Genomic DNA, 15,773 nt, shown 5'->3' with positions numbered 1-15,773 from the left:
ATGGAATGGTATCAGCACTAGGAAACCATGTGTTTGATATGTCAATGCCATTCCATTTACTCCATTCCAACCATTTCTATGAGCCTGTCCTCTTCAATTAAGTTGCCGCCTGTGATAGAAAAGTATAGACTTGGCACATGGCTCACTCATCTTGACTGGCAGAGCGGTATCCTGCTGTGTTTCCCCTCTGAAGACAGAAGAAGGAAAGACTAGAGAGAAGGAAGACAAATGACTAGATAAGGCAAACAAGCCCACAGTAAAGGCACCATAAAGTCCAAGGCTTATCAGTCTCTCTACTACATACATTCTGCTCACTTCGTAAATGGCTTTCCCCTGCTCACTTTGTATGCAGATGCGTTGGTTGTTTTCCGTACTGTATTGTGTGTGTGTGAGTTTTCTGTATTGTATCCTGGCTTTCAGTCAGTTGATCCTGTTGTTTTGACAGCTTGGGTTTTAGGATTATGTGTTCATATAAAACCATATGTCAATAACACTTCAATACTTCTGAATCCTCCTCTGTTACAGATTTTCACATAATAACACCTCAGATTGAAAACAGATGCTCCTCTTATGGTCTTGCCTTGCAGCAGGGATCTTACAGTAGGTTTGCATCCCAACTGGCACCCCCTATCCCCTATATAGTGCACTACAGGCCCTCTGGTCAAAAGTAGTGCACTATCTGGGGAATAGGGTGCCCTTTGGGACACATCCCAAGTCATTTTGCTGAGGGTTGGTTGGTCGGTTGGGCGTCTGGTGTTTGGTGATAGTCTGTGTGCCCACCGAGGCGAGCCATGGCACAGTGTCAATCCCCTGTTGTTTTTAATGATGCACTAGTCCCGTGGTAAATATTTAAAGATCTGGGCCTCCCGGGTGGCGCAGTGGTCTAGAGCACTGCATCGCAGTGCTAACTGCGCCACCAGAGTCTCTGGGTTCGCCCCCAGGCTCTGTCGCAGCCGGCCGCGACCGGGAGGTCCGTGGGGCGACGCACAATTGGGCTAGCGTCGTCCGGGTAATGGAGGGTTTGGCCGGTAGGGATTTCCTTGTCTCATCGCGCTCCAGCGACTCCTGTGGCGGGCTGGGCGCAGTGCGTGCTAACCAAGGGGGCCAGGTGCACGGTGTTTCCTCCGACACATTGGTGCGGCTGGCTTCCGGGTTGGAGGCGCGCTGTGTTAAAGAAGCAGTGCGGCTTGGTTGGGTTGTGCTTCGGAGGACGCATGACTTTCGACCTTCGTCTCTCCTGAGCCCGTACGGGAGTTGTAGCGATGAGACAAGATAGTAATTACTAGCGATTGGATACCACGAAAATTGGGGAGAAAAGGGGATAAAAATAAAAATAAAAAATAAAAATATATATATATATATATTTAAAGATCTGTATGAGACCAAAACCAAAGGCTTCACTGACTTTATGGGCTTTGTTGATCAGGCGGTTGGAGTTCAGTGGTGCTATTTCTCTGGATGTCTAACACACACACACACACACACAAATAATGTTTACATACTGTTTTACCCACTTCATATGTATATACTGTGTTCTAGTCGAGGCTCATCCTAAAGGGCCCTTGGTCCTTTGTAGCTCAGTTGGTAGAGCATGGTGCTTGTAACGCCAGAGTTGTGGGTTTGACTCCTGGGATCACCCGCACATATATCTGTGAGTGCTTTGAATAAAAGCATCTGCTAAACATTTTTTTTTTTTTCGAGCCCCACAGTTGAGATGTCATAATACCGATAAAACCTAGCGGTAAAACAGGGAAATTGTTCCAATCGTTTTTAACCATGCATTTTTCCCATGGGAGATTTTAGGAACACTTAAAATAAGGGCTATGTTTCGTGTAGGCTTACCCTGGCCTGACGTTTTGATAACTGTGAATCTTTCTTCGACAAGGTAACTTTTATCAATATATTCAGCCCCATTAACTCTCTATTCAGCCCCATTAACTCTAATTAGCAAATGCTAATTAGCGTCAAAGTAGACATCATGCAAGACTACAAATCCCTGCAAACTCCTGCACGTCATCTCTAGCTGACACCTTTGTTAACAGTTTGTGTCAGTTTAAAACTTGCACAAGACTGATCACAGAATTGTCCATTTAAGCCAATTTATGAATTACTACTTTTAGTTAACATTAGATAGTTAATGCAGAGATTCTTACCTTTGCCTCGATTCGGCAGTCTTGTCCAGATCATCATGGCATTTGTAGTTCTTTATGATAGCCACTTTAGCATTTAATTTTGGGTGGGGGGGTAAATCCAGGTGAATAAATTGATGAAAGTCGCCTTGTCCGAGAGAGATTTACACAATTATCGAAAGGTCACACCAGGTTAAGCCTACATGACACACAGCCCTTATTTTATGTGATTCTAAAATCCCCTATGGGAAAAATGAATGGAACCATTACCCTGTTTGACTGCTAGGATTTATGGGTATTATGACTCATACTGTGGTGCTCTATATAACTAATGCTGTACACACCTTTTCTATAAATGGTATTGTCCATACTGTCTATTTCACACCATTATATACAGTGCAGCAATACTTAACAATGCAAAACAATACACCCCCCCCCCCCCTCCCCCCCAAAAAATAAAAGAAATGTAAGAAATATATACAGTACCAGTCAAAAGTTTGGACACACCTACTCATTCAAAGGTTTTACTTTATTTTGACTATTTTCTTCATTGTAGAATAATAGTGAAGGCATCAAAACTATGAAATAACTTATATGGAATCATGTAGTAAACAAAAAAGTGTTAAACAAATCAAAACATATTTTAGAATCTTTAAAGTAGCCACCCTTTGCCTTGATGACAGCTTTGCACACTCTTGGCATTCTCTCAACCAGCTTCATGAGGTAATCACCTGGAATGCATTTCAATTACAGGTGCGCCTTTGTTAAAAGTTCATTTGTGGAATTTCTTTCCTGCCTATTGCATTTGTAGGGGGATTTGTGTGTATTGTTAGGTATTACTGCACTGTTGGAGCTAAAAACATAAGCATTTAGCTGCACCTGCGATAACATCTGCAAAATATGTGTACGCAACCAATAACGTTTGATTTGACTAGACCAGCTTAGAGACTGTTGAGTTGTATCGACATACAGTACTGTTCTCCGTGTACTATGTATTATCCAGTGTTCATGAGCTCATATATGAAGATGAAATTTGAATCCAACTTCCTCTTTGCAGATTGAGATGCCTGGTGAAGCAGCTAGACAAGGGAGAAGTGAATGTGGTGGACCTGAGGAAGAATATAGAGTATGCAGCCTCTGTTCTAGAGGCAGTCTATATTGATGAAACCAGGTGAGTGCATTTCAGCTGAATTCAATTCTATGACTACATCAAATATTTTGCACTCTGCACCCCTTTAAAGGTATGGGAAATACCTGCACAAATACAACTCACATAAAATATGGTACTCATAGATAGTAAAATATTCTGATGATCAAATTCCTTGACAGATCGAGTGCTGTACAACCAGTAGAGTACCACACGTGCAGTACTATTTGTTTTGGTGCCTTAGCTCAGACAGTTTGAAAATATACTTTTTCTATGCAAACTGTGTCTTTGTGTCTGCTGATCAAAGTCCTTCAGTTCTCTCTGGGTGTCTCACTTCTCTCTGGATGTCTCACTTCTCACTGGATGTCTCACTTCTCTCTGGGTGTCTCACTTCTCTCTGGGTGTCTCACTTCTCTCTGGGTGTCTCACTTCTCTCTAGATGTCTCACTTCTCTCTGGGTGTCTCACTTCTCTCTGGGTGTCTCCCCCGTCATGGGGGAACGTCCGATTACTCAAAGGAGCACTCCATACTTTACTTCTTAAACTCCATGTGTGAAGTTTTCCATCTCTCCATGAGGAGACTATGAAACTAAAGTCTTACTGAGCCACACATCCCTCTCAGTCTGGGTCGTTGTGGCTGTAGTTGTTGATACAGACTGCAGAGTGAGTCAGCTCAGTTGGGCTCTCCAGTGATAAGCAGGTGTTGCATAAAATATGGTACTCATAGATAGTAAAATATTCTGATGATCAAATTCCTTGACAGATCGAGTGCTGTACAACCAGTAGAGTACCACACGTGCAGTACTATTTGTTTTGGTGCCTTAGCTCAGACAGTTTGAAAATATACTTTTTCTATGCAAACTGTGTCTTTGTGTCTGCTGATCAAAGTCCTTCAGTTCTCTCTGGGTGTCTCACTTCTCTCTGGGTGTCTCACTTCTCTCTGGATGTCTCACTTCTCACTGGATGTCTCACTTCTCTCTGGGTGTCTCACTTCTCTCTGGGTGTCTCACTTCTCTCTGGGTGTCTCACTTCTCTCTAGATGTCTCACTTCTCTCTGGGTGTCTCACTTCTCTCTGGGTGTCTCCCCCGTCATGGGGGAACGTCCGATTACTCAAAGGAGCACTCCATACTTTACTTCTTAAACTCCATGTGTGAAGTTTTCCATCTCTCCATGAGGAGACTATGAAACTAAAGTCTTACTGAGCCACACATCCCTCTCAGTCTGGGTCGTTGTGGCTGTAGTTGTTGATACAGACTGCAGAGTGAGTCAGCTCAGTTGGGCTCTCCAGTGATAAGCAGGTGTTGCATAGCCTGTAGTCTGATTGCAGAGCTCATCTCTCTCTCTCTCTCACTTTCTCCCCCCCCCCCCCCCCCCCCCCCCCCCAAATGGCACCTTATTTACTATGTACACTCTTAGGAAAAACCTAAAAGAGTTCTTCAGATGTCCCTGTAGATGAACTCTTTGGTTCCAGGTAGAACCTTTTTGGGTTCAATGTAGAACCCTTCCCCTACATCTGTGCACATGGGCTTTGTGCACTATAAAAAGATTAAGGTGCCATTTTGGATGCAGACTTTGATTGAATCATATTTGTGTAGTAATTGCATTTCCCATCATCATAATATATTATCATTTATTTTCACGGTAGCTCGGTTTTACAATTTCAGAATAATTACTTGCAGAAGGAAGTCCTGCACCCTTATCGTGATTCCGTAAGCCTCATTTCCTTACGTTAGCATCTAACCTAATGTTGACATTCTAAAATCACAACATTCAAAATATCTGTCTCTCTTTTCCTTCATTGGCCACATTTTCTTTCTCATTACAGCTGAGGATCTGTTTTACGGTTAATAATTCACCAAGGCTATTTCCTCAGCTAAACAAATTGCAATGGAAAGAGAGCCTGTCAGTTAACACTTAAGAAGTCCATTCAGACTTCAGAATGACATTTACTGGGGATCACATAGTGAGGATGATGGTTCAGGGGCTCCATACCAGGACAGGTAAACAGGCATTTACAAGACCTGGCCTCTCATCTCATCACATCACAGTCAGCAATGGAAACAAGTTACACTTTAATTAGCTACAGTATTAGCTATTAGTGTAAGTGACATTTCGCATACTTTTGCAGGAAATGTAAGCTATACTACTTATGGGTAAAACGTGAATGACAGGGAATGTGACACTGTTACAGGTGGGTTACAGGTATGTAACAGGTGAATATCAGGTAGTATGGGACTGTTACATTTGTGTGTTCCGAGTGACCTGTAGTATGACTGTCCCTTGTCCCTCCCCCTCACAGGCGTCTTCTGGACACTGAGGATGAGCTCAGTGACATCCAGACGGACTCTGTCCCAATGGAGGTGCGGGATTGGCTGGCCTCGACCTTCACCAGGAAGATGGGCGTGGTCAGGAGACGACCCGAGGAGAAACCACGGTTCAAGAGCATCGTGCATGCCGTGCAGGCTGGCATCTTTGTAGAGAGGTACAAACATATACATAGATACGCACGCACACACACACACACACAACAAACCACAGTCTTCTTCGTCAAGAGGTACTGGAGGATGTACTCTTGTGATATATGGGAAAATAAACAAAGAATTACAGTAGGCTATCTACATTGATAAGTATGCAGATACATTTAAGTATAGATAAGTAAAAAAAAAACATACCATCAAACCATTAACACTTTTGTTAGAAGCTCCTATGAATTACTTCTTATGTTGCTCTTAAAATAAACACGTAACTGTCATTCTGCCTTAGAACAATTGTTATTTTTAAAAACCTTCCAGTAAGTGTGCACAAACATGAATACATAAATAATATTGAGCAATGTGCTTCCCTCAATTGCTTTCGCTTGTAGTCTAATAGTATTAATTGTCATTCTGCCAGTCAATAAAAATGGTCAATAGTGAATTCTTACTTACAGTGGGCACTAACATGAATACATAAACATCATATTCAGCAATGTGTCTCAAGTCTTCTCAAGAGCTGTTGCTATAGCCTGTGTCTCACTTTTATTTCCATGGCAACTACTAGGCTACAGTATCTCCTGAAATGAATATTCCAAAATGGAATCCACAATGCAGGCATTCTCAGTTCGACAGTTGGAATGTACATTGCTTAGTTTATTATTCAAATTTGTCAAACAACAGGTTTGGATGGTTTCTTCTTTTGTGGACAACATTAGAATTTGAGTTATAAAATGTGTGTCCATATTCCATAGTAAGATCTGTCTTTACAGTTGTTGTTTTTTGTCTTTACACATACAATATGTCTGTGTCAGAGAGTATCGTCTCTTCAGACCAGATTCCCCTGAGAAAAATGAACTGGTCTATGACTGAAAACACTCTCAGAGGAGACGAGAGAAGAGAATACAGTCAAAGCCCATTCTGGCAGATTCTCCTTCTCTTTTATAAACTAGATGTAGGATGCATCCCAAATTGCAACCTATTCCCTATATAGTGCACTATTCTTGACCAAGGCCCACTTAAAGAACAGAGATAACTTGGCTGGGTTTCCGACATGTCACACCTTTCTTTGTTGTTGTTGCCAAAGCCCAAATACAGTCTTTCTTTGGCCTTATTTAACAGCCCTGTCTCATCCCTTCCCTCACCCCTTTCAACATCCAGCCTTTGGTTCGGTTCTGTCCAGTGCCAAAATATTCGTAATCTGCAAAGAATGCCTGCTCAAAAGCCTTTAATCTTTTTTAAAATTCAATTACTGTTGATCCCATTACTGGTAATCGTTGAAAACTGAGGCATTGTGGCATTATGTGACTGTAGCATTTTGATACCATAATGGGAAGAATACAATTGAAATCATCAGCATGGGGTTTGTTGTCTGTGTGTACAGTTTTCTATGTATACAAAGTACATGTACAGGAGCTGCCCCAGTGGGCAAAACTCATTGAAATGAAATCATTACAAGCAGTGTTCATCATAACATTATTTCAACCCGTTTTGCCCGCTGGGAGCATCGCAGTTCTATTGTCTAACCACCTAATGGTTGTGTACCTATCTTCAGGATGTACAGACGGACATCTAACATGGCTGGATTGACGTACCCTCCAGCTGCCATCGCTGCTTTGAAGGTACATATTACTATTACTATAGTATTACTATTACTATTATACATCATACACTAGGGACTGGTTTCCCAGATACAGATTCAGCCTAGTCCTGGACAAAAAAATCTTGCTCAATGGGGAATCTCTTGTCTTGCTTAATCTGTGTCTGGGAAACTGGATTTATGAGAAATGAAAGATGATATCAGTCAAGCTACACTTTGAGATAGGAATGATGACATCCTAAAACATTAAATAGATAAACTGTCATATCATGCATAATCATTGCAGAATAAAGGCTTTATACATCTGTACAAGATGTACCCGATTTTACAACTATTTTAGACTTCATCATAACATCATATTCTGACATTCATAGCGATGATAATCAATATGTGTTTTATTATAGAACACAATGTGTGTTCTATTTAATTCTGTGCTGTCATCATCCCTGACATCTTATTGTTTACAGGATGTAGATAACTGGTCCTTTGATGTGTTTGTGCTCCACGAGGCCAGCAGTGAACACGCATTAAAGTTCCTGGTCTACGAACTGCTCACCCGATATGACCTGATCAACCGCTTCAGGGTTAGTCTCTATTCAGTCTCTCACTCTAACATCAGGGTGTGTGAGTTTGTTTGTTGACTAAGTGTTCTTCCTAATCACCCCCTCAGCCTGTTCTATACCCTAAGCCTGTGTGTGTGTGTGTGTGTGCGTGTGTGTTACTCTGTCCTCTGTTCTACACCACAGGCCTCTGGTCTGGGTACCTCAGAGGAAGACATATGCACTCAACCTCACACTGTTTCTGTTCTGTTCTCTGTCCTCATCTCTTTGTCTGGTTTTATACCTGAGTTTCTACATGTCCTCTGTTAGATGAGTGGTGAGATTATCACAAACACATACAGTTACTGTGCTTTGATCTGAATGTCAGGATTATATTTTAATCCTATGATAATATGGTTACACTTTACTTGAAGGGCTACATTCACTCTTAGAAAAAAGGGTTCCGAAAGGGTTCTTCGGCGGTCCCCATAGGAGAACCCTTTTTGGTTCCAGGCAGAACCCTTTTGAGAGGGAACCTAAAAGGGTTCTTCCTATGAGGACAGCCAAATAACCTTTTTAGGTTCTAGATACACATTTAGAAAAAAAGGTGCTAAGACTACGTAACATGACATAACATAAGTGTTTTGCAAATTTTATACGATTCAACAAATTATGCCATGGATAGAGAGAAAATGTTACAGTTTTAATGCTATATTCCTTGCCGTTCCACACATTTTGCCATGATTTATGCCATGTTCATGTAATATCTGAGTGGGAGTGTCTAACAAAATCAATGGGGCCCCCTGGAGGTCAGAGCCCCTAGGCATGTGCCCTGTGTGCCCGGTCAACTCAATCGTCACGTTTGCAGACGACACAACAGTAATAGGCCTGTTTAACAACAATGACAAGACAGCCTACAGGAAGGACGTGAGGGCTCTGGGAGTGTGGTGCTAGGAATATAACCTCTCACTCAACATCAACAAAACAAAGGAGCTGATCATGGACTTCAGGAAACAGCAGAGGGAGCACCCCCCTATTCACTACGGGATCACAGTGGAGAAGGTGGAAAGCTTCAAGTTCCTCTGCGTACACATCACTGATAAACTGAAATGGCCCACCCACAAAGACAGTGTGGTGAAGAAGGCGCAACAGCGCCTCTTCAACCTCAGGAGGCTGAAGAAATTTGGCTTGGCGCCTAAAACCCTCACAAACTTTGAGGCACAATTGAGAGCATCCTGTCGGGCTGTATCAGCGCCTGATACGACAACTGCACCGCCCGCAACCGCAGGGCTCTCCAGAGGTTGGTGCAGTCTGCCCAACGCATCACCGGGGGCAAACTACCTGCCCTCCAGCCCACCAACTACCCGAGCCATTGCCTGTTCAATCTATCTGTCACGTTCCTGACCTGTTTTCCTTGTTTTTGTATGTGTTTAGTTGATCAGGGCGTGATTTGGGGTGGGCATTCTATGTTTTGTGTTTCTATGTTGGGTTAAATGTGTTGCCTGATATGGTTCTCAATTAGAGGCAGGTGTTTGACGTTTCCTCTGATTGAGAACCATATTAAGGTAGGCTGTTCTCACTGTTTGTTTGTGGGTGATTGTTCCTGTGTCTGTGTCTGTTGCACCACACGGGACTGTTTCGTTTGTTCGTTCGTTTGGCTAGTCTTTCCTGTTCGTGCGTTCTTCGTGTCTATATGTAAGTGCTCAAGTTCAGGTCTGTCTACGTTGTTTGTTGTTTTGTAGTTTGTGTAAGAGTTTTCGTGTTTCGTCTTTCTTTAATAAATATCCATTATGTCTGCATACAACGCTGCGTTTTGGTCCGACCCTTACTCCTCCTCCTCCTCATCCGAGGAGGAGGCATTAGACAGCCGTTACACTATCATCCAGAAGGCGAGGTCAGTACAGGTACATCAAAGCTGGGACAGAGAGACTGAAAAACAGCTTCTATCTCAAGGCCCTCAGACTGTTAAATAGCCATCACTAGCACATTAGAGGATGCTGCCCTTTATACATAGACTTTCAAATCACTGGCCACTTTAATAATGGAACTCTGGTCACTTTAATAACGTTTACATATTTTGCATTACTCATCTCATGTTTATACTATATTCTATCTTAGTCTATGCCTCTCTGACATTGCTCGTCCAAATATTTATATATTCTTAATTCCATTCCTTTGCTTTAGATTTGTGTGTATTGTTGTGAAATTGTTACATATTACTGCACTGTTGTAGGTAGAAACACAAGCATTTCACTATACTCGCAATAACATCTGCTAAACACGTGTATGTGACCAATAAAATGTGATTTGATTCTAATTCGGACATGATTACTACTGTACAGTGTTCAGATAGCTGGCTTGTAATGTATATGCTGGGAGTCAGGAAGCATGTCCAGAAGGTGAGTTTAATAATAAGAATCTTGAAGATAAACAAAACAGGAGAGGCGTACAGAATGTGAACAAAACTGCCTAATGACTGAGGCTACTGAGGGCTAAAGAAAGGGAGAGTAATCAAGGTGATGATGAGGTCCAGGTGTCGTAACGATGGTGAGCAGGTGTGAGTAATGATGATTGCCAGGACCGGTGGTTAGTAGACTGGCGACGTTGACCGTCGAAACGGGAGTAGGTGTGACATGGCTAGACTAACTTACCTAGCAATCTATAAAATGTTAGCTGACATGGGCTAATTGATTGACTGTCAGTGACTGACATAACAGGAGGAAAACTGCTGAAGTTCTACCAAATTGCCAAGATTGTGTATACGAGCCAGCTGCGTAACACCCTGCATTGCACTGCTGGCTTGCCTATGAAGCAGAGCAGGGTTAGTCCTGGTCGGTCCTTGGATGGGAGACCAGATGTAAGTGGTGTTGGAGGGCCAGGAGGTCCCAATGTCCCATGGCAGTGAAGGGGACATTGCCCTGCGTAGGGTGCGATCATTCGGATGGGACGTTAAACGGGTGTCCTGACTCTGTGTGGTCATTAAAAATCCCAAGAGTAAGGGTATTAACCCTGGTGTCATGGCTAAATTTCCAACATGGCCCCTAATCATCCCCCTCCTTCCTAATTGGCATATATCCCTCTCTAGCTGATGTGTGATTAGTGTTCTGGCACAAAAATGGTCGCCATGCATCACCAATGGTTGGTGCTACACATTGGTGATGCATGAAGTGGTTCCGACTACTATGTAAAGCGCTTTGAGTACCTCAGTTGGTAGAAAAGTGCTATATAAATCCAATCACTTGTTATTCTTCCATGCTATCGCTCAACAGTCAGTTGGAAGGCCCTGGCCTTGTCACGTGTGCATTTTGTCATTCACAGCCATACTGTTCCTAGAATCAATGTGACAGCTAGGCTTTAAATGGACACTCAAATATCCGGAGGAGCTCAGCTCTTTCATTGTGAATGTGAACGTGTGTGACGCATGATGCTCATATTTTGATTTAGGAAGAGCGGTGTTCTGGGCCCTACTCTGCTCTTAGTCTGATTAAACTAAAGGAGTTAAGCTTACACATAAGCTACAGTACACATGAAGCCCCCCACACGTGTCTCTCTCGGTCTCTCCAACTTCATTGGAGAAAAGATAACTCCGGCACACAGGACAATTTGGACAATAAACAATGTGCCAGATGTAATATCTTGCAGGAGTGTGCAGGAGTTATCTTTTCTCTAATGAAGTCAACTCTGGGGATGTAATTCCCTGCACTACAAAATGAGAAAATAATTTGGTGTGTGTGATAGCATTTCACAATTTGCATACCGCCCCAACAGATCCACAGGTGATGCATTCTCTATTGCACTCCACACTGCCCTTTCCCACCTGGACAAAAGGAACACCTATGTGAGAATGCTATTCATTGACTACAGCTCAGCGTTCAACACCATAGTGCCCTCAAAGCTCATCAATAAGCTAAGAACCCTGGGACTAAACACCTATCTCTGCAACTGGATCCTGGACTTCCTGATGGGCTGCCCCCAGGGGGTGAGGGTAGGTAACAACACAGCCGCCACGCTGATCCTCATCACAGGGGCCCCTCAGGGTTGTGTGCTCAGTCCCCTCCTGTACTCCCTGTTCACTCATGACTGCACGGCCAGGCACGACTCCAACACCATCATTAAGTTTGCTGATGACACAACAGTGGTAGGCCTGATCACCTACAATGACGAGACAGCCTATAGGGAGGAGGTCAGAGACCTGGCCGTGTGGTGCCAGGACAACAACCTCTCCCTCAACGTGATCAAGACAAATGAGATGATTGTGGACTACAGGAAAAAGAGGACCGAGCACACCCCATTCTCATCGATGGGGCTGCAGTGGAGCAGGTTGAGAGCTTCAAGTTCCTTGGTGTCCACATCACCAACAAACTAACATGGTCCAAGCACACCAAGACAGTTGTGAAGAGGGCACGACAAAACCTATAAAAAAATAAATATAAAATAAAAAAGCGGTACCGGAGCGCCAAGTCTAGTTCCAAGAGGCTTCTAAACAGTTTCTACTCCCAAGCCATAAGACTCCTGAACACCTAATCAAGTGGCTACCCAGACTATTTGCATTGCCCCCCCCTCTCTTTTACATCACTGCTACTCTCTGCTGTTATCATCTATGCGTAGTCACTTTAAGAACTCTACCTACATGTACATATTACCTCAACTAACCGGTGCCCCCGCACATTGACTCTGTACCAGTACCCCCCCCCCCCCCCCCCCCCCCGTATATAGTCTCACTATTGTTATTTTACTGCTGTTCTTTAATTACTTGTTACTTTTATTTCTTATTTTTTTAAACTGCATTGCTGGTTAGGGGCTCGTAAGTAAGCATTTCACTGTAAGGTCTATACCTATTGTATTCGGCGCATGTGACTAATACGATTTGATTTGAGATACCAGTGTCATCTCTGATGTTCTAACCGCCCTGTTTTTCCCCAGATACCAGTGTCATCTCTGGTGTCCTTCGTAGAGGCTCTAGAGTTGGGCTACAGCAAACACAGAAACCCCTACCATAACCTGATCCACGCTGCCGACGTCACACAGACAGCACACTATCTGATGCTCCACACTGGCATCATGGTGAGTCTCACATGCACACACATGCAGGTTGGTGCAATAGGGATGCAATGAATCCCCCCCCCCCCCCCCCAGCATAATAGACAGATCAAAGGACAGAGGATTCTGATTGTGTTTCTTGTTACATTTACTCTCTGTCTCTCTAGCACTGGCTCACTGAACTGGACATCCTAGCCATGGTGTTTGCTGCAGCTATCCATGACTTTGAACACACTGGGACAACCAACAACTTTCACATTCAGACCAGGTGTGTGTCAGTATTATTCCTGAAGTTTCCTACGGACGGTGCAAACTTCTGCTTCTTTCAGTAGCCATTTTTATTCCTGAAGTTTGACACAACACTTAGCTACTGTACCTAATGGACATATTATTTATTTCCATTTTCATTTATTCCATCCTACCAATACTAATGTTAAACTGAAGATGTCCTTGTATTGTACAGCTTTTGCCTCCTAGACAGACAGACAGACAGTTCAGTCAGTCTGACCCTGACTAATGAATGCCAATGGAGCCTTAAGAAGGGAACATGGCCATATAAAGAGCCCATTTAAGTGAAGGCACCCATTTAAAGAACCCATTAAAATGAATTGCACAATGAGAATAATCAAAATTGCAGCACTGACCTCAGTGATGAGAGAGAAAGAAAGAGAGGGAGAGAGAGAGAGAGAGAGAGAGAGTGAGAGAGAGAGTCCTTTAGTTTAAACCCTTCATTACCTCCGCATGACTCTCTAGTCTAATAAAAATTGATCAGAAAGGCTACTCGTATTTTAGAAATGAGGGGTTGTTGTGAAATGGACAATGAAGGTATTTAGTAAACTTTCCCTCTCTGATTACTTTCAATCTCCAAACTGTCCTAGCACTGAAATAAAGTACTACAAACTGCACAAGCACTGGAGTAAAGTACTACAAACTGCCCTAGCACTGGAGTAAAGTACTACAAACTGCCCTAGCACTGGAGTAAAGTACTACAAACTGCCCTAGCACTGGAGTAAAGTACTACAAACTGTCCTAGCACTGGAATAAAGTACTACAAACTGCCCTAGCACTGGAGTAAAGTACTACAAACTGCCCTAGCACTGGAGTAAAGTACTACAAACTGCCCTAGCACTGGAGTAAAGTACTAGTAACTGTCTCATTTATTTTTTTCTCATTTTACTTATAATAAAATGTAGAAAATTAAATAAAATATTATTTGTCGGGGTCTCCCTAATGGCACAGTGGTCTAAGGCACTACTTCGCAGTGCTAGCTGTGCCACCAGAGACTCTGCCACCAGAGACTCTGGTTCGAGCCCAGGCTCTGTCGCAGCCGGCCGTGACCGGGAGGTCCATGGGGCGACGCACAATTGGCCTAGCGTCGTCCGGGTTAGGAGGGTTTGGCCGGTATGGATATCCTTGTCTCATCGCGCACTAGAGACTCCTGTGGCGGGCCGGGCGCAGTGCACACTGATCAGGTCGCTAGGTGTACGGTGTTTCCTCCGACACATTGGTGTGGCTGGCTTCCGGGTTGGATGCGCGCTGTGTTAAGAAGCAGTGCGGCTTGGTTGGGTTGTGTTTCGGAGGAAGCATGGCTCTCGACCTTCGTCTCTCCCGAGCCCGTACGGGATTGTAGCGATGAGACAAGACAGTAACTACTAACAATTGGATACCACGAAATTGGGGGTAAAAAAATATATATATATATTATTTGTCTCAGAACAAATACTTTCTGATGTGGCCCTGTTCTGCATTAGGAAAATCTGGAATTCTCATTTCGCTCCCATCACATTTACATTTTAGTCATCTAGAGTGACCTACAGGAGCAATTAGGGTAAAGTGCTTTCCTCAAGGGCACATCAACAGAATTTGCACCTTGTCGGCTCGGGGATTCAAACAAGCAACATTTCGCTAGGCTACCTGCCACCCCATCTCAAATATCTACCATCACTATCGTATCATAATTTCTGTTGTAATTTCTAAACTGGTTGAAATTAAATCATTTCAACCAGTTTTGCCTGCTAGTTACTGTTGCTATACAGGATGGCTACCTGGTAAAGTAATCTCGCCTGGTAACCGCCATGCAGCACAATGACTAATCACACGGTGATCCACACCTTCTCTTCCCCCTTCTCTTCCTCTCTCCAGGTCAGAGGTGGCCATCCTGTACAACGACCGGTCAGTCCTGGAGAACCACCATGTCAGTGCTGCGTACAGACTTATGCAAGAGGATGAGATGAACATACTGGTCAACCTGTCAAAAGATGACTGGCGGTGAGTTAAGAAAGTCAAAAGTGCTTTATAATATACATTTGATTAAGAGATTGAGATCACCACTTCAAAGAACGAAGGGGCTAGTACTGTAACATAACCTAGATACTTAGCCTTGACTTTAGGATTGGATACGAATGTGGTGTGGTGTGGCATGTCAGGCCTAAATCCCTGTCATTTGCGTGACGAGAAGATGGAGAAAAAGAGGACAGAGGTCGGGCTGCCTTCTGAGAATTCGTAGGTGATCAAATAAACCCCCACTGCCTTCAGTCCTACTAGCTAACATCCAATCATTGGAAAATAAAATCGACAACCTACACGGAAGATTAAACTACCAACGAGACATTAAAAACTGTAATATTTTATGCTTCACGGGAGTCGTGGCTGAAAGACATTATCAACATACTCTGTATCGGCAGGATAGAACAGCGATGTCTGGTAAGACAAGGGGGGGGGGGGGGGGTGGACTAAGTATATTTGTAAACAACAGCTGGTGCATGATATCTAAGGAAGTGTTGAGGTTTTGCTCGCCTGAGGTAGAGTATTTCATGATATGCTGTAGACCACACTGTCTACCTAGAG

The 15,773-nt window shown here is 43.4% G+C and overlaps 1 protein-coding gene across 3 annotated transcripts in view; it reads left to right on the top strand.

Annotated features, from left to right (window-relative positions):
* The window catches only part of LOC129820891 (dual specificity calcium/calmodulin-dependent 3',5'-cyclic nucleotide phosphodiesterase 1A-like), a 66,114-nt gene that overhangs the window by 42,383 nt on the left and 7,958 nt on the right, over positions 1 to 15,773 (top strand). For all 3 annotated transcript variants that reach the window (XM_055877972.1, XM_055877971.1, XM_055877973.1), the window contains 7 exons: positions 3,187 to 3,300; positions 5,576 to 5,758; positions 7,303 to 7,369; positions 7,815 to 7,931; positions 12,810 to 12,950; positions 13,094 to 13,194; positions 15,069 to 15,194. In XM_055877972.1, coding sequence (XP_055733947.1) covers positions 3,187 to 3,300; positions 5,576 to 5,758; positions 7,303 to 7,369; positions 7,815 to 7,931; positions 12,810 to 12,950; positions 13,094 to 13,194; positions 15,069 to 15,194 — 849 coding nt within the window. The remainder of the gene's footprint in view (positions 1 to 3,186; positions 3,301 to 5,575; positions 5,759 to 7,302; positions 7,370 to 7,814; positions 7,932 to 12,809; positions 12,951 to 13,093; positions 13,195 to 15,068; positions 15,195 to 15,773) is intronic.

The sequence above is a fragment of the Salvelinus fontinalis genome, chromosome 23 (genome assembly GCF_029448725.1).
Source record: "Salvelinus fontinalis isolate EN_2023a chromosome 23, ASM2944872v1, whole genome shotgun sequence".
Taxonomy (NCBI): Eukaryota; Metazoa; Chordata; class Actinopteri; order Salmoniformes; family Salmonidae; genus Salvelinus; species Salvelinus fontinalis.
The sequence above is the reverse complement of the archived record's forward strand: the minus strand, read 5'-3'. Positions and strand labels throughout refer to the sequence as shown.